The 27,358-nt window shown below is 48.9% G+C and overlaps 1 protein-coding gene across 4 annotated transcripts in view; it reads right to left on the minus strand.

Moving 5' to 3' along the window:
- Positions 1-631: 631 nt before the first annotated feature.
- The window catches only part of LOC119971244 (BTG3 associated nuclear protein), a 253,758-nt gene continuing 227,031 nt past the window's right edge, over positions 632-27,358 (minus strand). For all 4 annotated transcript variants that reach the window (XR_005461786.1, XM_038806519.1, XM_038806518.1 and 1 more), the window contains one exon: positions 632-1,656. Coding sequence is in view for 3 of the 4 variants with exons in the window: in XM_038806519.1 (XP_038662447.1) it covers positions 1,528-1,656 (129 nt within the window). In the remaining variant the exon portion in view is untranslated. The remainder of the gene's footprint in view (positions 1,657-27,358) is intronic.

Consider the following 27,358-nt stretch of genomic DNA (forward strand, 5'->3'; position numbering starts at 1 on the left):
CAGATTCAAGAAACCCCAATGCACTAAAATACTTCCTCTTAAAATGTTCTTGTTGCTGGGAAGGAGCTAATCAATGTAAAAAAGGATGTAACTGAAGCATCATAGAAATGGCAAGGGGCCATTTAAGGTACAATTGGCCTGAAGACTGCATAAAGATCCCACAGGCTGAGATCAGAGCCTGCAGCATGTAACTGTTAAGCAAAAACAGAAGGGAGGAAGCCGCTTATTCCAGTTTGGATATTTATTTGGTGGCCCTGGAAAGTAATAAGTGCCAATTGATGTGGGGATCCACCAATGAACTGGGCTTCACCTTTGCTGCTACTCGCATATGTGCCAATGAGGCTATAAGAATCCTAGAGGCATTGAGGAGGCAGTAAGCTTCACTGCCCTAGTTCTGCCCAGTCAAACCATCAACATTTTGGGACAAAAGACATTTTGGTATCTTTTTAAAAATCCAATCATAAAGAAGAACTCCAGGTTAAGTGTAATGCTTTGTGACCACTTGTTCAGTATTACTGACATTGAAAATTATGGGTTTAGAATGCTTGGACAAACAGAGTAGTGATAATCGAGACTGGAATGTTCCTTTACAAATAACAGAAAGATACTCAGTAAAAAAAAATCTGCATGATTATTTCAGAAAACACTGGTTTTAATGTGCGTTTTGGTCAACCAGACAAAGAAAAATGATCAGAAAAGTTATTCAACATGTTTCCATGACTAGTGTTTTGACTATGTTCCTGCTCAATAACATCCATGTTAAAAACACAATGACCATGGTTTCTCATTGATTTAATAAGCTCTTTACAAGAATATTTCTATAGCGCATGAGTCTTTATCAAGATTGCAGAAGAGTGCAAAAACACTATTTGCTGTTTATGATGCAAGTTAAAAGTAACACCATATTGCTACACCTAAACTAAGCAGTAAAATGTTAATTCATTTCAGGCTGAAAGAGGTGACGGTACTTTGCTTTTCCTTTTCATAATAATTGGAACAAATCGCCTTAATTGACCACCATATTTTCTAACCAAAATTAATTCTAAAAAGCACACTGGTTCTGACTCCGAAGAGTTTGCAACTGTAAATGATAGCAACAAAAAATAAACTCCCTGAATTCTAGTTCTAATGTACACAATTATAAATACATTTCTTCAAACAATGCATCTTTATAATTCAGTTTTCAAATCAAGTAGTTCAGTAGCAAAAAAGACACAACTGCAGTTAAACCAGACCTTGTAAAATCACAATGAGTAGCACAGATATATATATTTTCCTTGTTTCACACATGGTTAATAGTTGATCCCAATGTCCACAATAAAGTTAATTTGATGTAGAAAACAAATTCTTCAAATGATTTCAAAGTATTTTTATATTTCTCAATAGAGCACAGAAATGCTTTATTCTTTTGTAATGCGACGGGCTTCAGGATTGGCTGCTACAATGTGCGACCTGCAACTTGGCCATAGCTTGTTTTGCACAGGCTGTGTTTTTTCTCCCTGCTATTATAGTTCTGTTCATTTAGTTTTAACTGCTGACAGTATTAACTGGCATTTGGATTTGAACAACTTCTCCATTTTCTCCTTGTTGAATCTGGATTGCTCCATGTTCAATTTGCATTTCAGGCTGAACTGTGGCTGCAAGAGTTTCTGTTCCCTAAATAAAGACAGAAAAAAAATCAAATTATTGTGTTAATTTCCCGATGAAACAATTCCCTAAAAAATGAAGTCTTGTTTCTTTTCTTTTTAACTGCAGTTTTTATAGTTCTTTAATTTTAAAACATATTTTGCTCATTTTCTTTTCGTGAACTGTAGTTATATCTCCTCACTCTTTCTCGCTTTTTTTGAACATTTAAAGAACACTGATATGTTTATGATAGATGGTAGCACCCATTTTACAGAAATAGCAAGAAAATAAAAGGCTTTCACTTCTTAGCATGAAGCATAAATTTCCGTGGAGTGGCAGAGTTGGATTGCCACCCCTCTCCTGGTTACTTAACTGAAAATCCAGTTGATCCTTTCCCACTTGACCTGCCAACTTAGATGAGGTGAGAACTGTGTAGGGCAACGTGCTCCTGAGGCTTTCAGTAGAGGGCTGGACAACTGGAGGTTTTACAGCATTGGCTGCCATAAAGCAGGTAATTTTAAAGTTCCAGCCACTTCCAAGCAAAGGAGAAGGTAGGTTTGTAAGGCAAGGTGGTTGGAGGGATCAGTGGTCAGTGGGGGGTGGAAGGGAAATGGTTGGTCTAGGGGTGTGCGGGTGGGGTTGGTTGGTCAGAGGGAGTTAGGTGGTCAGGGGGAGGGATTTGGGTAGTCAATGAGGGGTTTCGGTCTGGGGTGTCAGATGATCAGTAATGGACTGGGGGTCGGGTGGTCAGTGGAGGGGGGCTGGGGATCTGTTGGTCAGTGCAGGGGGTTGAGATGAGTGGTCAGTGTGGGGAGGAGGGAGGTTGTTGGGTGATTAGTGGGGGTCAGGTGGTCAGTGTTGTTGTGTTTGGTCTTCTATACCTTACAAAGGAATCCACCAAACACCTTGACTTGTCCAAAGCAGAATCTTTATTGAGTCTCGTGTAGTAAGATAACCTGTTACAGAGCACGTTATCATGGAGTCTGCTTATTACTCCTCTAGAATCTGCACCTAGCACCAACCATTCACTTGTGTGTCTTATTATCTTCTTCTGAAGATGGCTGGGTATGTCTCCCCTTATATGGGAGTCACTAGTCACATGACCTTGGTCTTGAGATCACATGGTGTGTCTGCACTGCCCCTGCTGGTTGGAGGTCACACACCATCCATCTATGATATAGTCCAGGGGTGGGCAAACTACGGCCCGCGGGCCGCATGCGGCCCGCCAAAAGGTATTTCTGCGGCCCACCAAGTCATTAAAAAAAAAAAAATTTTTTTTTTTTAAGGTTAATGGGGGGGGGGGGGGGCTGTTGGGTTACTTACTGGTATAGGGTGGATACGTTGACTTGAGTAGGGTGATCATTGCTCGGCACAACGTCGAGGGCCGAAGGGCCTGTTCTGTGCTGTACTGTTCTATGTTCTATATGAGGCGCCCAGAATCATAACCGGGTGAAGTAATTATTTTACTTAATATACTATGCGGCCCTTTGTGAATCGTGAATTTCTGAATGTGGCCCTTGCACGGAAAAGTTTGCCCACCCCTGATATAGTCCATCGGCATATCGCCACAAGTGTGCGTCTGGTCAATGGGGGGGGGGGGGGGGGGGGGGGGGGGGGTTTAAAAGTGGTTTTAATTCTTCTAATTTTCTTTAACATATACTTTCGGATGGTATTGATTGCCAACAGAAACCTGAACCTCCTGGGAACTTGCCTGACAATCCTATCGTGGGAACATCGGGGGTGGGGGTCCCTCTCCTTCGCCCTCTCTCCCCTCCCAAACAGTCACAGACAGACTGACACACGTGCACACACACACGATACATAAGTTTCGGGAGCACCAACCCCTCTCTGCCTCTACAACAAAGCCCAGGCCCTCTTCACCCGCGATACCTTCCCCATCATATAACTGCAAGAGCAATGCCTCCACCTTCCGGAGAAAGGCCTTAAGGAGAAAAACCTGGAGGGTCTGAAAGACAAACAGGAACCTTGGCAGCACCTTCATCTTTACCAATGCTGTCAAGTTCTACCTGTGCATTGTGGTCCCCTCATGCATCACCTGAAACATCAAATACCTAAACCTCTCTTGCCACCTTTGGTCCACCACCCCATCACATTCACCGGAAAAGCCTCGGTCTTCCCTACATTCAGCTTATACCCGGAGAAAGCCCCAAACCACTCCAGCAGGCCCATGATTCTGCCCATACTCTCCAGTGGGTCTGACATAAACAACAGCAGGTCATCTGCGTGCAGTGACACCCGGTGCTCCTGCCCCCCTCTCAATCCCTCGCCACTCGGCTGACCTCTGGAGCGCCATCGCCAAGAGCTCAATCACCAACGCAAATAACAAACGACAACGGGCACCCCTGCCTCGTTCCACTGTGTAGCCCAAAGTACCCTGAACTCATCTCGTTCGTATGCACGCTTGCCACAGGGGACGCGTATAAAAGATGAACCCATGCCACGAACTTCAGCCCAAACCTATCCAGAATTTCAAACAGATACCTGCATTCTAACCGGTCAAAGACCTTCTCTGCATCCATGGGTACAATAACCATTGATGTCTGCCCTCCGGCGGTGTCATTACTACATTGAACTGCCTCTTAATGTTGCTGGAGAGCTTCCTACCCTTCACAAAACCTGTTCCATCCTCAGAGACCACTTGAGATATACACCCCTCCAATCTACACGCCAATACGTTCACATCCTTATTCAAGAAAGAGATGGAGTTGTAAGACTCACACTCCAGTGGGTCCTTCCACTTCTTCGGGATCACCAAAACTGACGCCTGCTGCAACGTTACTGGCAACTAACTCCCCTCCACTGCTTCACTAAACATCCCCAACATATGGGCAGCCAACTCCGTCGCAAACTGCTTACAGAATGCTGCCAGAAAACCATCTGGGACCGAGGCCTTCCGTGACTGGATTCACGTGATACTATCCATCACCTCCCTCAGCCCCAGCGGCTCCTCCATTGTCTGCTACCTCCCCTCCTCCAGCTCTGGAAATTTCAGCCCACCAGCCCATCCAGAAACCATCCAATATCTCCCCCCCCCTCCCCCCCTAACCGGCTCGGCTGTGTACAATTTCTCACAGTATCCCATAAACACCTCATTTATCTTTTCGGGCTCCGACACTACCTCCCCTTCTCTGAGCTACCTTTAAAATCTCCCTAGATGCTGCCTGCTGCCACAATTGGTGGGACAGCATAAAACTTGCCTTCTCTTCATACTCATAGTATACCCCCTTGCCCCCCGCAGCTGCCTCACTGCCTTACCTGTTATCAGCCTACCAAACTGCCCCTGCAACTTCTTCCTCTCCGTCAGTAACTCTTTTGTGGGGGCCTCCGAGTATCTTCTATCCTCCTTCAGTTCTCATCCGACAGTCGCCTGTGCTCCTCCCTCCTCCTCCTATCTCTATTAACCTGAAAACAAAATATTCTGACCTTAGACCACCGCCTTCAAAGCTTTCCAAAACGTCCACCAACACCTCCCCATTCTGATTAAGTTCTACATAATTCCTAATCGCCACCCTCTCACAATACGCCTTGTATACCACAAGTCCCGAATCCAATCTCTACCCCAGGCTCTGCACCTGCCCCGTCGAAGCCTCACATCTGGCCAATGCGGCGCATGGTTCGAAATCTCAATTCCCGTACACTCCACCCCTACCACTCCCATCAGCACCTCCTGCCTCACCACAAAAAAATCTATCCTAGAATACACTTTATACAAGTGCAAGAAGAAGGAATACTCCACCTCCCCTACCCCGGGTTTCTAAACCTCCACGGATGCACACAATCCAATGCTCTTCATAAACCTTCCCAGCTCATTCACCATCCTCGATCTTCCCATCGATTTGGGGCTTGACCTGTCCACCTTCGGCCCCATTACAGTTAAAATTCTCTCCCATGATCAACTGGTGTATGTCTAAGTCCAGAAATGTCCCCGGTAGCTTCTTTACAAACCCCGCATCATACCAGTTAGGCCCACCATCTCCTCTAACACCCCACTCACTATCGCAAACATTTCCCCCGGATCTCGCACCTCCCTGGCCCCCACAAACCCACCACGGGCATCCCTTGTGGCATCCTCCCCCACCACAACTCCGTTCACTAGCATTGCTTGCTAGCAATCCCCCCCCCACCCCCCCCAATCAGCCCCACCTTGGCCTGTACAACTGGCCCCCAACCCACGTTGATGACGATCAAACCACCCAAAGGGCCCCAACAAATATACCCGACATGAAAAAAAATTCACAAATAACCTCCTCCCCAAAAAGCAAAAGGTGGGGGGGGGGGGGGGGGGGGGGGAAAGAGAGAGAGAGAGAGCAATTGCTCCCATTACAAACTTACAGCTTCCGTAAAAAGCCCCCCCCCCCCCCCCCCCCCCCCCCCCCCCCCCCCACCCATTGGCAACCCAAAAAAAGTTACTTCCAGTTTTTGTGGATTTAACTCCTCCATCCCCTTCACCCCTCAACTCTCCAACAACTTATGGTCCTTATCTCTCCCCCAACCTATGGTCTTTTATAAAGTCATTCACCTCCTCTGTTGTCTCAAAATAATACTCTCGAACATCATAAGTCATCCAGAGTAGGTCGGGTACAACACCCCAAACCAAATCTGTCATCTGTACAATGCCACCTTGGCTTTGTTGAAACCCGCATGCCTCTTCGCCAGCTCCGCACCAATATCCTGGTAAATCCGGACTCAATCACCCTCCCATTCACAGACTCACTTCTCCCTGGCCCACCTCTGGATCCACACAATCACCCCCCTCGGCGGCTTCCATGCTCTCGGCTTCTGCCTCAGGATCCTATGGGCCCACCTCTGAGCATTATCCAACACCTTCTCCTCCACCAACTTGGCCAACATCCTACAAATGTACTTTGTGGCGCACGTTCCCTTCACACCCTTGGGCAGACATACAATCCTCAAATTCTGTTGTCTGCACCTTTTATCCTGCTCTTCCACCCTTGCATAGCATAGATCCCCAGGATCCCGACCTCTGCCTCGAAAGACACAATCTGGTCACTCTTGCCTCACAATCATCGCTCCCTGCGTTTGGAGGCATTTTACCACCTGATCCAATGACCCGCGAAGAGGTGCTACTGCTCCCTCAATCACCTTCGACCATGTGAATATCCTACTTCTGCTGTCGAAATTCCTCCTTGATGAAACGTATCAATTACTCCATCTGAGGTTTCTCTACCGACGATGATCCTTTCCCCTTCACCATTTTCATAATTGGCGCTGTGTCACAGGTCTCCTCCAACCCATTAGCCAGGTCTTTCACTGTCTTCTGCCGGGTCTGATAACCAGTCGACATGCCAATCAAGGGGAGAACTTCTTCTCCTGCACTTTCTGCTCCACCTTTCTGCAGAAACTACCCAGACAACAGATAAAAAATGCCAAAACCAATGCCTAGGAAGCGGAGCTGCTCTGAATGTGACCACTCACTCTATGGCCGCCACCGGAAGTCTCTCAAAACCCACTTTGAAGTATTTGGTTACTTTATCACTTCCACAAATGTTTGCTTTGTGTTCCTTTATTCCACTTTATATATGTATAATGTTTTGATGTTGCTGTTGTTTCCCCAGAGGTTAACATCTTCAAAATATTGGAGAGAGATTTATCTTAGATTGTGATAGCTAGAGAGAGAAGCAACTATGACTGCCTATTCCTCTGTTGTCAACTACAGGAAGAAAATCTTCCATTTACATTGGATAATGCACATGATCAGAAGTCTAAATGGAACTGGCATTTTTATTTTGCATTTTCAATCAGTTTTAATGCAAAAAAAGGTTTTGGTCAGAAAAGCATTTGAAAAAAAATCCAATCCTCAAAACAACCAAAGTTAACCAATTAAATAAAACTATCCAAATTTCCACTGGCTTAGTATTTTGGCATGGGTCTGCATTCGCCCCTACAGGCACTGGAAGGCTGTGACAAGTGCCAATAATCTGGGACACGTATGTACTTTTACATATTGATAAAGTCATGGCAAAAGTGTCAGTTTAAAACATATCCAGTACTTGAACTACAGTCAGCTCAATTGCAAAAAAAGCACATTCAGTAAACATGGGGCACAATTTAACAGAAATGAAACAGGGTACCATGTCGGACATATTTATGCGGATATTTCCTGGTGCAAGCGCCGAGCGCTGAGAACGACCCCGCTATTAAATGGGACTCTGCTTCATTTCCGGGCCTTGGTGAGGAAGGCCCCGCCGAGACTGCACTTCGTACCATTTCCTGCACGAATGAGCTCCCCTCGTCAGTGTAGGAAAAGATAAATGATGCCCCTAGCGCACCCCACGCAGCCTTCAGACCCCAGTAATGCCCCAATTTACTGCTGAGGGGGCTATCAAGCCCCCTACATCCTACCTCACAAGGGCCAGGCACCCCTGGGCCCAATCCCTAGCATGGGAAAAATGTCACCCGAGCAGCTTGGCACTGCCAGCCTGGCAGTGTCCCTGCTAGACAGGGCGAAGGTGCCCGGGTGGCATCAGAGGTGCCAGGGTGCCACCCGGCCTGGAGCCCGTCCACCCAGGGACCCCGATTGCCTGGGAGACCCTTGGGAAAACTCCTCCTCCCTAATTGCTGGTATACCTGGTCCATGTTGGTGGAGACTAGTGCTAAACGGCACTCACTTGGGGTCTCCCAGGCGCGGGGGTTAGATCCCGTGCCTTGGGTAACTCCAGTGAGAGCATATTCAAGTGAGCATATTCAAGCATATTCAAGTGAGATAATTTGAACTCGGTTTTATGCTTTAATGATGTATGTACTTTCAGTCCAATGACTTTCTGCCCTGTGAGAGTTTGGGGGAACTACTCATTTTCCATGCACTTTACCATTAGATCTCCCGGGGCTGACATCATCAGCTCATATGCACTCATTATTTATGAATGTGATTTGGCTTCTCCCTGTAGAATCATTTCATATACTGTAGTAAAGCATGTTAATTATTTTAAACTTTTGAGCAAGTATCATTTGTTTCTTAAAAAGGAAATATAGATTCATTCATTCATTCATATTCATTGGGGAACCCATGAATTACTTGAATTTTCTTATATTAAGCACTACTAGTAACATTGGAAACATTCTGATATTTCAATCTGTTTGATCAAACGAATGTAAAGGATCGCATAGCACAATGCAAAGGAGAAAGCAGGATTTCACAATATGCCTCATTCAGGAGCGTCCCAAAAATCTATGGGCGCGATTCTCCGCAAAGGCGGAGAGTCGTGAAGGCTGCCACGAAACCGGCCGTGTTTCACGGCAGCCTCCGCGTCCCCTCCCGGGACCCGATTCTGCTCCCCGGTCGGGGCTAGCATCGCGGCCCCGTGAACTCCGGCATCGCGGGCTTAACGAATTTCGTTAAGCCCGCACGCCAAAGTTAGCGACGGCTGATGCATATGATGACGTCAGCCGCGCATGCGCGGATTGGACGACTCCAACCCGCGCATGCGCGGATGACGTCATGTTTAACTTATACCCAGAGAACCGGCCAAATTCCACCAAAATGTCCATGATCCCTCCAATACTTTCCAATGGGTCCGACATGTAAAGCAACAGATTGTCAGCATATAGCGAGACCCTGTGCTCCATCTCCCCCACACTATCCATTTCCAACCCCTTCACACGCTAAGCGACGTTGCCAGTGGCTCTATCGCCAAGTCAAAGAGTAACGGGGAGGGGGGGCATCCCTACCTCGTCCCATGTTGCAGCCTAAAATACCCAGAACATACCCAGTTCATCCTTGCACTCACTATTGCCGTCCGATACAACAGCCGGACCCAATACACAAACCCCTGCCTGAACCGCCCCTGTACCTCCCACAAATCTTTGCATTCTACCTGATCAAAGGCTTTCTCTATGTCCATAGTGACCGCCAGCTCCATATTCTGTCCCTCCGAGGGCATCATTATAACGTTCAACAAACGCCTAACGTTAGCCGATAGATGCCTCCCCTTTACAAATCCCGCCTGGTCTTCCCCTATCACCCCTGGTACACAGTCCTCAATCCATGAGGCCAAGACCTTTGCCAACAACTTGGTGTGCGGCGGAGGCTCTTCTACCTCGCCTTATTAACTGTCCGTATCAGCAGGAGCTCCAGGTCTTCCAAAAACATTTTATGAAATTCTACCGGGAAGCCATCTGCCCCCATCCCCTCCACCAGTCCAATGGGTGCTCCTAACCCCTCCACCAGGTCCTCCTCCACCTTGGGGAATTCCAATCCATCCAGAAATCACTGCCTTCTCTTCACCCTCCACCTCCGCCCCCCTCCTCCCCCCCCCCCCCCGGGTCGGGGGCTCTGATTCATAAAGCCTCCTGTAAAACTTCTCACATACCCCGTTCACCCCCAGTGTCCAGTACCAGGCTACCCCTCCTGTCCTTCACCCTTCCAGTCCTGGGCCTCCCTCCTCTGTCGGCTAAACTTCTAATTTAAGAAGTTCACCTGTTGCTCCGTTGACCACTGGGCAGGCATGGCAGAGGCTTTACCCTCCGCCATCTTGACCTGTGTCGCACAAAGTTTCTCCTGCTCCAACTGCTCCCTTCGTCTCGACCCACTTCTGGTCCGTGGAGCCATCCACCAGCCCCACCACTGGAGTTAAACTTTTCTCCAGTCATCCCAGCACCTTTTTTCCACAAAACATCCATCCTACAAATGTTGAAAAAAGTCTCGAGAGGGAGCTGCCAAATGTGCGACCACTCACATCATGGCCGCCACCAAAGTCTAATGATTCGGTTATAAAGAGTAGGATTTCATGTCTGACTTAATTTCCATCCAATTACTGATTACCAGTCAAGCAATGATCTCACTATTTTGTTTGGAGAAACAGCATAGTTAGCCAAAATTATTACACAGGGCAAGTTCAACAAGAGTCCAGAGAAATGGATACTTTCCTGATTTCTCAGTCCTACCCGCCTGTTCTGTATTTAGTTCTTACGATCCATTTAATCATTATTTTTGAACCTGAGATAACTTGGACAAAAAATTCCATTATTAGAAACTTCTTAAAGCCCAAGTGCATATTATAATGATTCTTTATAGGATCAGGCAAATGACAAATGCAATCAATTTGCCAACCGCATGGAAGTACCTTTTTCTATTGTTCAAAAATCTATTAAGTTTCATTTATTTTCAATTTTCATTGCAGGTCAATGATTTTTTTTTCAGAGAAAATTAAAGCATAAAACCAGGGAGTCTGGTAGAAGCCATCATAGAGCATTGCTGAATTAGCCTCACATAATTCTTGAAACCAAATTTCAGCCAGGACTTTAATCATAACTTCGATTTTCATTTTTTTTTAAAAATAATTTTTATTGAAAAATTTTGAATTTATACAACAATAACGCACCATAGTAAAATACCAAAAATAACAATAATATTAGCAATCATAAACATTCGCCCCACCTCCATGAACAACACAGCATTTTAACAACAACGCAAATTAACACAATATAAAGTTACAGAATAGAAACTACAATAAGGAACACCCCCCCCGGGTTGCTGCTGCTATTGACCCAGTTACCTATCTTTGAGCCAGGAAGTCCAGAAAAGGCTGCCATCGTTTATAGTACCCTTGTATTGATCCTCTCAGGGCAAATTTGACCCTTTCCAATTTTATAAATCCCGCCATGTCACTGATCCAGGTCTCCACACTTGGGGGCCTCGCATCCTTCCACTGTAGCAGGATCCTTCGCTGGGCTACTAGGGACGCAAAGGCCAGGACACCGGCCTCTTTCGCCTCCTGCACTCCCGGCACTACCGCAACTCCAAAAATCGCGAGTCCCCACCCTGGTTTGACCCTGGATCCAACCACCCTCGACACCGTCCCCGCCACCCCCTCCCAGAATTCTTCCAGTGCTGGGCATGCCCAGAACATATGGGCGTGGTTCGCTGGACTCCCCGAACATCTGGTGCATCTGTCCTCACCCCCAAAGAACCTACTCACCCTAGTCCCGGACATGTGGGCCCGGTGCAGCACCTTAAATTGGATGAGACTAAGCCTCGCACATGAGGAGGAAGAGTTGACTCTCTCCAAGGCATCCGCCCAAGTCCCGTCCTCTATCTGCTCCCCGAGTTCCTCCTCCCATTTAGCCTTCAGCTCCTCCACTGACGACTCCTCCACCTCCTGCATTACCTTATAGATGTCAGACACCTTCCCCTCTCCGACCCACACCCCCGAAAGCACTCTGTCCATCGTCCCCCGCGAGGGCAGCAGAGGGAATCCCTCTACCTGTCCCCTAGCAAACGCCTTTACCTGCAAGTATCTGAACATGTTCCCTTGGGGAGGCCAAATTTATCTTCCAGTTCCCCCAGGCCCGCAAACCTCCCGCCAATAAACAAGTCCCTCAATTTACTGATGCCCGCCCTTTGCCACCCCCTAAATTCCCCATCCTTGTTCCCTGGGATGAACCGATGATTGCCACCCAGTGGAGCCTCCATCGAGCCCCCTGTTTCCCCCCGATGCCGTCTCCACTGTCCCCAGATTCTTAGGGTCGCCGCCACCACCGGGCTCGTGGTAAACCTCTTAGGGGAGAGCGGCAACGGCGCCGTTACCATGGCACCCAGGCTCGTACCTCTACATGACGCCATCTCCATTCTTTTCCACGCCGCCCCTCCCCCCTCCATCTACACACCATTGACACATTGGCCGCCCAATAGTACGCCAGAAGGTTGGGCAGCGCCAGCCCGCCTCTATCCCTCCCTCGCTCCAGGAACACCCTCTTCACTCTCGGAGTCCCATGTGCCCACACAAAGCTCAAAACTGCTAGTCACTCTCCTAAAGAAGGCCCTGGGAATAAAGATGGGCAGGCACTGAAAGAGGAACAAGAACCTCGGAAGTACCGTCTTTTTTTAAAATAAATTTAGATCACCCAATTATTTTTTCCAATTAAGGGGCAATTTAGCATGGCCAATCCACCTACTCTGCACATTTTTGGGTTGTGGGGGCGAAACCCACGCAGACACAGGGAGAATGTGCAAACTCCACACGGACAGTGACCCAGAGCCAGGATCGAACCTGGGACCTCAGCGCCGTGAGGTGGTTGTCCTAACCACTAGGCCACCGTGCTGCCCAAGCACCGTCATTTTGACGGACTGTACCCTCCCCGCTAACGACAATGGCAGCATGTCCCACCTCTTGAACTCCTCTTCCATCTGATCTACAAGTCTGGTGAAATTATGTTTGTGAAGAGTCCCCCAGTCCCTGGCCACCTGCACCCCCAGGTACCTAAAGCTCTCCCCTGCCCGCCTAAGCGGGAGCCTACCAATTCCTTCCTCCTGGTCTCCAGGGTGCACCACAAATACCTCACTCTTGCCTAAATTTAATTTATAACCTGAAAAGGTCCCAAACTCAGCTAGCAGTTCCATCACCCCCGACATCCCCCCCACCGGGTCCGCCACATACAGTAACAGGTCATCGGCATACAACGACACCCTATGTTCCTCCCCACCTCGCACCAAGCCTCTCCACCTCTCTGAATCCCTCAATGCCATCGCCAGCGGCTCGATTGCCAGTGCAAACAACAAGGGGGACAGGGGGTAACCCTGCCTGGTCCCTCGGTAAAGCCGGAAGTACTCCGACCTCCTCCCATTCGTGGCCACGCATGCCATCGGGGCCTCATATAGCAGCCGTACCCATCTAATGAACCCTTCAGCAAATCCAAACCTCCCCAACACCTCCCATAGGTACCCCCACTCCACTCTATCGAAGGCCTTCTCCGCATCCAGCGCCATCACTATCTCTGCCTCCCCCTCAATCGCCGGCATCATGATGACATTCAACAATCTCCGCACATTCGTGTTCAGCTGCCTTCCCTTCACAAAACCTGTCTGGTCCTCGTGCACAATCCCTGGCACACAGTCCTCTATCCTGGTGGCCAGGATTTTTGCCAGCACCTTAGCATCCACGTTGAGGAGAGATATGAGCCTGTATGAACCACACTGCTGGGGGTCCTTGTCCCTCTTTAAAATTAACGAGATCAGCGCCCGCGACATCGTCGGGGCAAAGTCCCCCCTTCCCACGCTTCATTGAGTGTCCGCACCAGCAAGGGGCACACTAGGTCCACAAACTTTTCATAAAATTCCACCGGGAACCCATCTGGCCCCGGCGCCTTCCCTGACTGCATCTGCCCGATCCCCTTAACTAGCTCCTCCAGCTCAATCGGCGCACCCAACCCCTCCACCTTCTCCTCCTGCACCTTCGGGAAAGAAAGCCCGTCGAGGAACCTCTCCATTCCCCTCCTCTCCCCCGTTGGCTCCGACCGGTACAGTTCCCCGTAAAAGTCCTTGAAGACCTCATTCACCTCTACCCCCTTCCGCACCACATTCCCACTCTTGTCTCTCACTCCAGCAATTTCCTTAGCCGCATCCCGCTTGCGGAGCTGCTGAGCCAGCATTCTACTCGCCTTTTCACTATGTTCGAACACTGCCCCTTGTGCCTTCCTCCACTGTGCCTCCGCCTTTCTAGTGGTCAGCAAATCAAATTTAGCCGGCAGGCTGCGCCTCTCCCCCAACAGTCCCTCCTCTGGTGCCTCTGCATACCTCCTGTCTACCTCCAGCATCTTTCCCACCAGTCTATCCCTCTCACTCCTCTCGCTCCTCTCCCTGTGTGCCCGGATGGATATCAGCTCCCCACGAATCACTGCCTTCAGGGCTTCCCAGACCATCCCCACCTGAACCTCCCCCGTATCATTCACCTCGAGGTACCCCTCAATACTTGCCCGGACCCTCCTACACACCTCCTCCTCCGCCAACAACCCCACATCCAACCGCCACAACGGGCGCTGGCCCCGCACCTCCCCCATCTCCAACTCCATCCAATGCGGAGCGTGGTCGGAGATTGCAATGGCCGAATACTTGGCCTCCTCCACTCTCAGAATCAGTCCCCTACTCACCACGAAGAAGTCTATCCGAGAGTAGACCCTATGTACGTGGGAGAAGAAAGAGTACTCGCGTGCCCTCGGCCTCACAAACCTCCATGGATCCACCCCACCCATCTGGTCCATAAACCCTCTCAGTACCTTGGCCGCCGCCGGCCTCCTACCCGTCCTAGAGCTGGACCGATCCAGTGAAGGATCCAACACCGTATTGAAGTGTCCCCCCCATGATCAGACCTCCCGCCTCCAGATCCGGGACCCGTCCCAACATACGCCTCATAAAGCCCGCATCGTCCCAATTTGGGGCATACACACTAGCAAGTACCACCTTCTCTCCTTGTAGCCTGCCCCTAACCATAACATACCTACCCCCCTTATCCGCCACCACCTCCGATGCCTCAAACAACACATTTTTCCCCACCAGAATAGCCACTCCCCGGTTCTTCACATCCAACCCAGAGTGGAAAACCTGCCCCACCCATCCCTTCCTCAGACGGACCTGGTCTGCCACCTTCAGGTGGGCCTCCTGAAGCATTGCCACATCTGCCTTTAGCCCCTTCAGGTGAGCAAGTACCCTCGACCGCTTCTCCGGCCCATTCAATTCTCTCGCATTCCAGGTGACCAACCGGATCAGAGGGCGTCCCGCCCCCCTCCCCCGTCGACTAGCCATAGCCCGTCGACTGCCCGCCCCAGGCCAGCACCCCCTGCCCGACCCAGTACCCACAGTGACAACAGCTCACCTCTGTCCTCCCAGCCCCCACCAGCTCCTTCCTGACCCTACCAGCAGCAACCCGGTATTCCCCTTTCCCCCCCCCCCCCCCCCTCCCTTCGCCCCCAGGCTCGGAACCCTCCCAGCCGCGAACCGTCCTCCATTGTACTTCCGTGGGTCAGCTACCTTCTGCTGACCCCGGAAACTCCCGCCAATAACCCGACCCCTCCCAAAGTGGGATCATCCCCCAATCTATCCCTCCTCCAGGCACCGCTCCAGCGCGGGGAAGAACCAGTTAAGGCCCCGCCTCCTCCCGTCATCGTCTCCGCCACCCAGCCCCGCAGCGCGGGAAACCAGAGGAAAGCCCGCGCTTTCGCACTGCCCCACCACACCCTTCTGACGCAGCTCCCAAATACCAGCCCCACTCCATACCCCCAACCCGACATAGAATACAACAAACCCCCCCAACCCTCCCTGCAAGATACAAAACTCAAACAATGCCCCACAGCAAAAAAAACATAACAGAACAACACCCCCATAAATAACCATATCAAAATTGCAAAAGTACAAAAAAACAAGAAAAAAAGAAAGAACACAGCAACAGCAGAAACCAGCAATAAAGCATTACAACCGACCCCGCAACCCCCAACCCCTAGTTCAAGTCCAGTTTCTCCGTCCGCACGAAGGCCCACGCCTCCTCCGGGGAATCGAAATAATAATGCCGGTCCGAATAAGTTACCCACAGGTGCGCGGGCTGCAACATTCCTGTAAAGCACCTCTTTCGTCCGATTAAATCCAGACCGCCGCTTAGCCACCTCCGCACTCCAATCCTGGTAGATCCGTACTACCCCATTCTCCCAATTGCTGCTCTTCACCTTCTTGGCCCAGCGCAGCACACACTCCCGATCACTGAACCGGTGGAACCTCACCAGCACCGCACGCGGGGGTTCATTCTCCTTAGGCCTCCTGGCCAGTACTCTGTGTGCTCCCTCCAGCTCCAAGGGCAGATGGAAAGACCCTGGCCCCCACTAGCGAGTTCAGCATTGTAGCCACGTAGGTTGTCAGGTCCGACCCCTCCAGCCCCTCCGCAAGGCCCAAGATCCGCAGGTTTTTCCGCCTCATGCGGTGATCAAGCTCCTCGAAGCGTTCCTGCCACTTCTTGTGGAGTGCCTCGTGCCCCTCCACCTTACTCACGAGGACCACGGCCTCCTCTCATTCAGTGGCCTGCGTCTGCAACTCCTTGATGGCAGCAACCTGGGTCGTCTGAATCTCCGACAGCCTTCTGTTCGTTTCCTGCAGAGAGCTCAGTACCTCAGCCTTGAAGTCTGTAAAGCAGCGCAGGAGAGCAGCTTGTTGCTCCTGGGCCCACTGCTTCCACTCCTCTGGAGCTCCACCGGACGCCATCTTGGATTCCTTCCCCCGGTTTTTCTGGGGAGCTGCTGCCGTTTTTTCCCCCTTTCCACTCCGAGTTCGAGTCATGGACTGCGAGGAAAGTCGATCAGCACACCTTCTCCCACCGGGAGACGTCGAAAAATTTCCGTTTTGGGCTCTAAAAAGAGCCGGAAAGTCCGTTTAAAACGGGAGCTCCCAAATGTGTGGCTTCCTACGTCATCGCCGCCACCGGAAGTCCATAACTTCGATTTTCATTGTCAGTCAATGTTAGACTTAATATAATTGGTGGGAATGAAGTTGCAAACCTATTCTCGGTGCTAAAACACGAAAAATGGGAGCAAGAGTGGACCATACAGCACATTGCGCCTGCTTCAACTCCACTTTCACATCTGCTCCTCCTATATTCCTTGAAGACCAAAAATTTGTCTATCTCAGCTTAAATATATTCAATCTTCTTGAGATAGAGAATTCCACAGATTCACAATCCATTAAGTGAAGAAATTTCTCTTAATCTCAGTCTTAAATGCAGAGAAGCCAGACCCAGTGCGAAAGAGCTATCACGAGACACAGCACAAAAGGCTATGGCTGAGCTGACAGAAAAACGTAACAACTTACAGGTTGCGGTCCAAGTCCTGCACCAGGCAGGCAGAGGAAACAAAGCCCGCACTGCGGACCATTCAAAATGCCAGCACAACATCAATAAATTAAAATCCCAGGTCCCAATACAAAAAGGGATAATATGTGCGTTTGGAACAATCGGGTCAAACAGGGACAGCAATTATAGGGTATACTGGGGGCATATGGACGAGGAAGCCACAGGTACACCGAACTGGGGACCCTCACCTCCCTTCCTAGAGGAATCAGAACCCTTGGCACCCCCAGGTCCTTTGCCCATCCTGATGAATCCTCTGACCACCAAGACCGTCAGGATAACACCAATCCGATCACATACAGACCCTGTTCACGGTAGCACAATTGGCGGAAATACCAACAAATCTCCATGTTTGAGACCACTGATGACCCCCTTATGTTCTTTGAGAATATCCGCCAATAAAGAGTTCTACACGGGCTCGACAGTGGGGAGGAAATAAAATTAATGCCAATGTGCTTTAGCCTCAATGTCCATTTGGTCTAATCAGATCCCCAGAACATTGGTAATGGGCAGTTGCTGGGCATGAAAACGGCAATCCTAGAAGCAACTGGGTAGAATAGAGGAGACTCGGTGGAGGCATTAAACAAATACAGGCAGAAAAAGGGAGAGCACCCAACAACCTGTGGATTCACTTCACTGGAGTCTTTGGGGATATGAACAGAGCAAGTTTGGAGGGATGAAATCTGTTGAAGTGGACCAGGATTGTGCTATCACTCGCTACCGAAAGAGGACGGGGGGACGGACACACACATGGATATACACACACACACACGTATTGAGGAGAGGAGAATGACCAGAGTTTGGGAAAAGGTAGTTCAGACAAAGGCAAATAAAACTGGAAAAATTAATGCAATCAAGCCAGGCCCAAATCCTAGCCCAGTGTGGCATGTCAAAGGGGGAGACAGGGGCAGAGAGGATAATTATACAGATCACCTGCCCCCATATGCTGCTACTGCAGGAAGAGGCAGAGGTCAGCCCCAGCAGGATCCTAGACAATAGCCGGTGAGGTGTGACAATTGTGGCCAAACAGCCCGAGAATGCAGAGTATCCCAGCAGCATGTGCAGGATAACAGACCGGAGCAGGGATACCAGAACCGGCCACTAGAAGGACCAACACAAGTCCCAGTGGCCACCGTAGGAGAGACCTAGAACTCATTCTGGTCCGATGACTTGATGGTGTCAGGCCTCAACAATTTGGGTGTGCAGCGCCAGGTGGGATAGTGGAGGAAAACCCCTAGTGGACGTCCACCCTGCCGAATTCCTGTGGGATACAGTTGGCTTCCGCACGACCCTGAACACATCCAAAGAAATCACTGCATCATGACGCACAAGAAAAATAATAATTTTAAGTGGTTTTGCAGACATAGCAGGAGGGATCCGAGACTGACCCGTTAACAGCTTAGATTGAGGGATAAAGTGTGCTATCATTCAGTCATGTTAGTGAACCTCCACCCGGGAGCAAACATATCCTGGGCTCTGATTTCATGCACAAGTGTAACCTATCTTTTGAACCAGCGAACTGTTGTGTCTGGTTGGCCTAAGCAAATGAGGCACTGATGGAGATAGCTATGGGGAGCTATGCAGAGAGGATTTGTACAGTTGGGCAATTATGGACAAACCCATGGACATGACCAATGGCCCGGGAACACAGGAAATCATTGCGAAACACACACTCGCATTTGCAAAACACACACTACTGTGACTGGATGACAGGGGAAGTAGTTGTAGAAGGCCCTGATCCAAAACCCCCAAAAGCAGTACAGTTTTCCCAAGCAAGCCGAGGGCGATGTTGCGAAAGTGTTCATTAGCCGACTGCAACAGGGAGTTTTACGTCCTATGGCTTCGAAAAGCAACTCCCTGATTTGGCCAGTCAGGAAACCAGACAGATGCTGAACATTGACTACCGGGAATTAAATAAAACAACCCCACGAGCAGCACCAATGTCAGCAACCAGTCCTGAGACAATGATGAGGCAAGCCCCACAGGCAAAATATTTTACCGTGCTCACCATTAGCAACTAGTTTTGGTCTATTCCCTTGGATCAGCAATGCTAGTACAAATTCACCTTTACCTTCCAAGGTCGGCAGTTTCTGTGGACTTGCTTGCCTTTTTTACAAAAATATTTTTATTGGGGTATTTGCAATTTTTTATAATAATAATAAGTGACGTAAACATGGCACAATAAACATTTCCACCTCAATCTAGTCTGGACCTTTTAGGTGTGTCTCTTGTAACATTGCCACGTCCGCCTTCAGCCCCCCCAGATGCACGAACACACGAGCCCTCTTGACCGGCCCATTCAGCCCGCTAACGTTCCATGTAATCAGCCTGGTCGGGGGACTCGTGCCGTGCCCTGCCCTGCCCGCCCCCCCGGACTCGCCATCACCTTTTTTAGGCCAGTTTCCAGCTCACGTCCTCGGCCTCCTTGAGCCCGCCCTCAGGCATCCGCCGTCCCAAATTCCCATTTGTCCCCTAGTAGCAGTTCCTTCCCTGTCAGCGAAACAGCTCCCCCCCTCTTTCCCCCCTGGTAACAGCACCAGAAACCCAACCCCCCGTATCAAGCTCCAGCTCATAACCTGCTCGCCCCCCCCACTGTGTTTCCGTGAGCCAGCTGATCTAGCTGACCTGATAGCTCCAACCCGTGGCACCAAACAGTCTGTCTCCCCATTGTTCTCTCCCCTCTCTCCCCACTTGGACGACATATTCAAAGCATCACATTCCCCAGAAAACAAACATCAGAAAAAACAGTGAAAAACAACCACAGAAACTACCCCCCTTCATCCAGCTCCCAGGAAAACAAAGTTAACTTTCGACCTCAAATCTGCCCAATTTTGCACATAACACTACTTATTGAAACCAACACAAAGTGATTATCAACAAATCACCATTACAATACTCTCCCCAAGGCTCCAGTGTCTTTAGTTCACAACCAATCTTTTTGCCTTGATGAAAGTCAATGCATCATCCGATGTTTCAAAGTAGAATTCCCGGTCCTCATATGTAACCCACAGACGCACTGAGTACAGCATCCCAAACTTCACCCCCTTCTTAAAGGGGGCCAATTTTGCCCGATGAAACCCGGCTCGCCTCTTGGCCAACTCCGCGCCCAGGTCTTGATAAATGCGCAGGTCACAATTCTCTCACCTGCAGCTCCGCTCTTTCTTGGCCCACCGCAGAATGTGTTCCATGTCCAGAAACCGGTGCATACGTACCACTATCGCCCTCAGCGGCTCGTTCGCTCGGGGCTTCTTCTCGAGGGCTCTATGCACTTTATCCACTTCCAGGGGGCAAGGGAACACCTCGGCCCCCATCAACTTCTCCAACATGTTCGTCACATGGGCCCTCGCATCCGATCCCTCACTGCCCCCAGGGAGGCCGATGATTCTCAGATTCTGCCTCCTGGACTAGTTCTCCAAGTCCTCCAGCTTCTCCTGCGTTCTTTTCTGGCAGTCATTCATCATGTCCACCATGGTCTCCAATACGGTTATGTATTCCTCATGCTCGGAGGTCTTTTTCTTTACCTCCTAGATTGCATGTCCGTGGATTTCTTGATTCTGCACCACCTGATAAACCAAAGCCTTGATCGGGTCCAGCGTGTCCATCTTAAGCTTGGCGAAGCATTCTTCTAAAAACTTCACCAGCTGCTCTGTCGACCATTGTGCCATCTCCCCGTGGCCCTGCTTCTCCGCCATGGCTTCCCATGTTTCCGGCGCTGCTCGTGTCTTTCTTGTTAAACTTGGTCTTCTCGCACGGCCACTTCTGGTCAATTCTCCATGCACTGGAGGGGACTTCTCGTCACCGTCTCACTCTCCACCGATTCAACCAATAAAATCTGAGAAAAAGGTCCAAAAGTCCGTCACAGGCAGGAGCTATCAAATGTGCAACCTACTCCTCCATGGACACCACCGGAAGTCCTTCGACTTCCTTGCCTTAAGGGTTTCACAACTCCCAATCCATTTTCCACCAGAGATTAGCTAATGGACCACAAGGAATTTTTAGGACCCGAATGCCTGATCCAATATGCAGGCAATCGTCTTCTTCAAACAGACATGGGAGAGATTATTTGGATTAAAGGTCAATCCAATAAGGGCCCAGATCATGAAGTCCCAACTCATATACTTGGGAACCATGGTGACCTACGGCAAACACAAAATTGAAAGGAAACACATCCAGTCAATAGTGTAATTGCCCCTGCCCAAAGATGTGAGCTCGTTGCAATCCTTTCTGTGACTGGTGGGACATTGCAGGAACCACATCAATGGTTTCGACACAAAAGCCTCCTCATTATAAGATCTCCGAAAAAAGAATGCCCTGTGGATTTTGACTGAGCAGTATCCACAAGCTGTCTCGGAGTTAAACAGGCCCCATCAAAGGCTCGTCTCTACAAGTTCCAGACGCAGAACTCCCTTTTGCACTAGAAGTCACTGACACGGACGAAACAATTGCGGTGGTACTTCTACAAGAACGCCATGGGAGACTTGGACCGGTGGCCTATGTCTCCCAGCTCCTAACCCCCATAGAACATGGATTCTGGGTGTGCAAACAACACCCCCTCCCAGTTTTCTGGGCGGTACAACACTTTGCCTATATCATAGGACTCAATCCCCTAACCATACTAACAGAGCACACCTCCATCCAACTTCTATTAGACGTATGGATCAAGGATTGCAAAGTGAGCCATGACCGTATAGAATGCTGGACCCTAATGCTCAGGACTGCAATATTATGGTAAAATGGACAAAATTGCCCACCATTTTAGCTGACAATCTGAGCAATGGTGGAGAACCCCACGAGTGTCAGATAGTATCCCAAGGGACAATTTGTGCCAAAACAAAAGGGGAGAGGGCCCAAGGAAGGCACAAAACAGTCGTAAAAACCTTTGTAGATGGATCTTCTACTGTGGAGGATGGGAATAGGCAGACAGGATGTGGGATATATGTGGAGGAACACTGGGGTCAACCCCTGGTGGAGTTAGCTTTAAAACTACCCAACAAAATGAGCATCCAGGCTACTCAACTAGTCTCTGAGGCGTATGTGGTCAGCCGCCCTGATACGCTCCCCCTGCCTGGAGACATGCATTCAGACAGTATGTAGGTCTGTAACAGTTTGACTGACTTCCTGCCACTGTGGGAAGCGAGTGGATTTGTCTCACAGATGGGAAACCTCTACCATCTGCACTCCTGCTGAAGTATATTTTCCAAACTGCCCAAAGACACGAATATGGGATTAAGAAGGTCAGGGCACGCCATAGATCTTTCCCAGCTGGGAATATACGAGCAGATGAACTGGCCATGCAGGGCATCCGAGAAAGAGAGCCTTGGCAACCCCCAATTAACTAACAAATAAATACCGTTGTTGTTCGCCAAAGATTGAGGATCTTACACAGGCTCTGAGCAGCGACAGGAAGGAACACACCCGCCTCCTGCGGCGGGATAAATTACAGTTGAAGGAATGGCTCGTCTTTAAAGATGGACGGTACATGGCGCCAACATGGGACCGTAATTAAATTGTATATCAGTGCCACGATGCCCAAGGTCATCCAGGGGCAAAGCAATGGCTGAATGGATTAAAGGGTATGTTGGTGGTCAAATATAGATAGACATAAGGCACTAGGTCGATAAATGCATGGTATGTGGACAAAATAACCCCAAGAGGTGTGCACATAAGGAAAAGTTGAGACATACCCAGCCAGTAGAAGGCTCTTGGACCAACTTCAAATTGATTATATCGGCCCTTTACCACCCTGCATGGGAGGGTATAAATACATCTTAGTCATAAAAGACACTCAGCAAACGGATCGAAGCATTCCCTAACTGGACCAACATGGTCAAACCAACAGCAAGCATTCTCGTGCAACATGTATTCACTAGATGGGGGGCCCAGGTAGCATAGAATCAGATCAGGGCACTCATTTCACCGCTCAAGTAATGCAAGGCGTTATGACTTGTTTGGAATCAAAGATTCCACATTGCCTACTACCCTCAGCCCAGTGGGATAGTGGAGAGAAAGAACCCTACCCTGAAGAGTATGATTAGAAAGACCGTCCAGTAGAGTAATTCCACACGGAATGTAGTATTATCCTATGTGCTGAAGCTTGTACGGAATATGGTAGCAAGTTCGACCGGATTCACACCCATGCCCTTCCTGATGGCTGGAAGCTCCATGAAGGATATCAAACCTCTCATAGGGTTAGATCTGTCCAAACCCAAAGTCTTAAGTCATGAAAAAAACAGTAAAAACACTGTTGGATAACATTCAAGCCACACAGATGGCAGCAGTGGTTAAAATGGTCCAGAAAAAGATCCCTTGCCCCCAATCCGATGGCAGTACAATGGCCACCCCCAACTACTGTCACAAACTGAACCAGAAGGGCAGCGCTCCACTCACAGAGCACTGAGGAGCGACAATGGCTCAGAGGCACACGGAAGCATTTTGTTCGCCAGTCCGATGAGGAGGAGGGCAAGGCTGAGTTCCGACAGCTAGAGCCCTCCCACAAAATGGCAAACCGAAGAGGGAGGGCAAACAAAGATTTCATGGTACACATTGGTACCAACAATACAGGCAGAAAGAAGGGGTAAGGTCCTGAAAGCAGCATTTGGGGAGCTAGGAAGTAGATTAAGAAACAGGATCCAGAAGGTAGTAATCTCTGGATTACTCCCAATGTCACGTTCAAGTGAGTATAGAAATAGCAGGTTAGTCCAGATGAACGCGTGGCTGGGGAAATGGTGCAGGAGGGAGGGCTTTAGATTTCTGGGACATTAAGACTGTTGATAGGGACGGTGGGATCTGTACAAGACGGACGGTTTGCACCTGAATGAAAATGGGACCAGTGTCATTGCAGGGAGATTTGCTAGTACTGTTGGGGAGGGTTTAAACTAACTTGGCAGGGGCCTGGGATCCTGAGAGAAGATTTAGCAGGGATAGATGCACAGCCAAAATCAGAAGAGACTTCAAGGGAGTCAGGAGACATAGAATGTCTGGACCAGTTAAGTCACATGGGAATTCGGGAAGATTGGATGGTATTTATTTATTTATTTTAATGCAAGGAGTCTGATGAACAAGGCGGATGAATTGGGGGCACAAATTAAAACATGGGATATGATGCCCTTGCTGTCACTGAGGCATGGTTGAGAGAGGGGCAGGATTGGCAGCTCAGTATTCCAGAATACAGGGTCACTTGGCAAGATAGGGGAGGAGGTAAAAGAGGAACGGGTGTCACAATTTTGATCAGGGAATCAATTGCAGCAGTAAGGAGGGACGATAGCTTAGAAGGTTCTTCAACTGAAGGCATACGGGTAGAACTTAAAAATCAGAAAAGAGCAATCTCATTGCTGGGAGTGTTCTATAGGCCCCCTAACCTTCCGAGAGAAATACAAGAACAGATATGTAGGCAAATTTCAGAAAAGTATAAAAGTAAGAGGGTAGTGATGGTGGGGGAACTTCAACTTCCCCAATATTAACTGGGGTAGCCATAGCATGAAAGGTTTAAAGCGAGCGGAATTCTTAAATGCATCCAGGAGAACCTTTCAAACCTGTATGTACAGGGACCTACAAGAGAGATGGTGGTCCTGGGCTTAATTTTCAGTAACGCAACCGGGCAAGCATTTTGCAGACAGTGATCATAACTCCATTAGATTCATGATTGTTATGGAAAAGGACTTGGCTGGGCCTGAGATTAAAGATGTAAACTGGGGGAAGGCCAATTTTAAGAAGATCAGACATAATTTGGTTAGAGTGGACTGGGAACAGGCACTGAGGTAAGTCTGTGACAGAACAGTGTGACGCATTTAAGAAGGAAATAGGGAGAGCACAGGGGCCAACCTGTTCCAATCAAGAAAAAGGGTGGGACCAACAAATTCAAAGAACACTGGGAATCGTAGGATATATAGCATTGGATCAGGAGAAAAGGGGAGGTTTATGGCAGAGAGAAGGCTCAAAACTGCAGAAGCCCTGGAGGCGTACAGAATGTGAAAGCGGGAACTTAAAAGAGCAAAAAGGGGAAACGAAAGGACACTAGCAGGTAAAATAAAGGAAAATCCAAAGTTGTTTTACAAGTGCATTAAAGTAAAAGGATAACTAGGGGAAGAGTAGGGTCCATTAAGTTCCACATTGGTCATTTGTGTGTGGAGCTGGAGGATGTAGGTGGGTTCTAAATGTGTCAGTGTTCACTCGTGAGAGGCACAGTGTAGGCATATAAATCAGGGAGAAGGACTGTAATAAACTTGAAGAGATTAACATCGACAGACAGGATGTTCTGAGTGGTCTGGCAGGCTTAAAAATTGACAAATCCCCAGGGTCAGATAACATGTATCCCAGACTGTTCAGTGAGGGAGGAAATAGCAGGGGTCCTGGCAATCATTTTCAATTCCTCTCTGGCAACAGAGGACTGGAGGATAGCCAATGTGGTATCTTGATTCAAAAAGGAAGGAAGGGATAAACCAGGAAACTATAGGCCAGTCGATCTAACTTCAGTGGTGGGGAAACTATTGGAAGAAATTCTGAGGAACAGAATTAATATGCATTTGGGGAGGCAGGGATTAATCAGGAACAGACAGTATGGTTTTGTTAAGGGGAGGCCAAGTCTGACCAACTTGATTGAATTCCGGCCTCGGGTAACTGTGTAGTGTTTGCACTTTCTCATCGTGACTGTGTACTTTTCCTCCAGATGCTCCAGTTTTCTTGACAGTCCAAAGATGTGCAGGTTAGGTGGATTGGCCATGCTAAATTGCCCATGGTGTCCAAAAGGTTAGGTATGGATACTGGGTTACGGGGAGAGGGTGGGGGCTTGGGCCTAGGTAGGTTGCTCTCTCCAAGGGTCGGTGCAGACTCGACAGGCCAAATGGTCTCATTCTGCACTTTCGGGATTCTATGATTCTAATTGACCAGGTGTGTAGATGAGGGAAGTACACTTGATTTAGTTTCCTTGGACATCAGCAAGGCTTTTGATATGTTTCCAAATGGGATACTGATAGTGAAGGTAAGAACCCATGGGATCCAAGGAAATTTGGCAACTTGGATCCAAAATTGGTTGAGTGGCAGGAAGCAGAGGTTGATGGTCAGATATAGATTGAGAGGCGGTAGATTTAGATGAAAGGACAAACTACTTCTCACAGAGGGTGGTGAATTTATGGAACTCGCTGCCACATGATGCGGTGGAGTTTGAGTCACTAAATGGTCTAATGGAAACAGATATATTTCTGATGAAAAAGTGGACTGAAGGGATATGGGGAACAGATAGGGAGGTAGATTTGAGACCAGGAAGAGTTCAGCCATGATCTGATTGGATGGCAGGGCAAGATAAAGGGGCTGAATTGCCTACTTCTGCTCCTCATTCCAATGATCCTACATCCTATGTTCCTCTGGTCAGGGGCGGGGTGGGGGGTACGGGGAGGTGTTCTAACTGGAAGCCTGTGTCCACTGGGGTCCTCCGGGAATCAGTGTTGGGGCCCTTGCTGTTGGTGGTTTATATAAATGATTTGGCTATGAATGTAGGAGGATTGATCAGTAGGTTTGCAGATTAAATGAAAATTGGTGGGGTGGTAAATAGTGAGGGGGATAGCTTTAGATTACAGAAGGATATAGGCAGCTGGCCAGATGGGCTGATTAGTGGCAAACGGAATTCAATCTGGATAAGTGAGAGATAATGCACTTGCGAAGGACAAACAGGGCAAGGGAATACATGACAAATGGCAGGATCCTGAGAAGCACCAAGGATCAGAGGGATTTTGGTGTGCATGTATACCAGTCCCTTAAAGAAGCAGAGCAGGTGGATACAGTGGTTAAGAAGGCATGTGGTATACTTGCCTTTATTAGCCAAGGCATAGAGTTTAAGAGCAGGGAAGTTATGCTAGAACTGTATAAAACGTTGGTTGGCCACAGCTATAGTATTATGTGCATTTCTCGAATCCACATTATAGGAGGGATGTGATAGTACTGGAAAGGGTGCAGAGGAGATTTACCAGAACGTTCCCTGGGTTGGAGAGTTTTAGTTATAAAAGAGATTGGATAGACTTGGATTGTTTTCCTTGGAGCAGAAGAAACTGAGGGGGGGAGGGGGGAGGGGGGGGACATGATTGATATATCTAAAATTA

The sequence above is a fragment of the Scyliorhinus canicula genome, chromosome 9, assembly GCF_902713615.1.
Source record: "Scyliorhinus canicula chromosome 9, sScyCan1.1, whole genome shotgun sequence".
Lineage (NCBI taxonomy): Eukaryota > Metazoa > Chordata > Chondrichthyes > Carcharhiniformes > Scyliorhinidae > Scyliorhinus > Scyliorhinus canicula.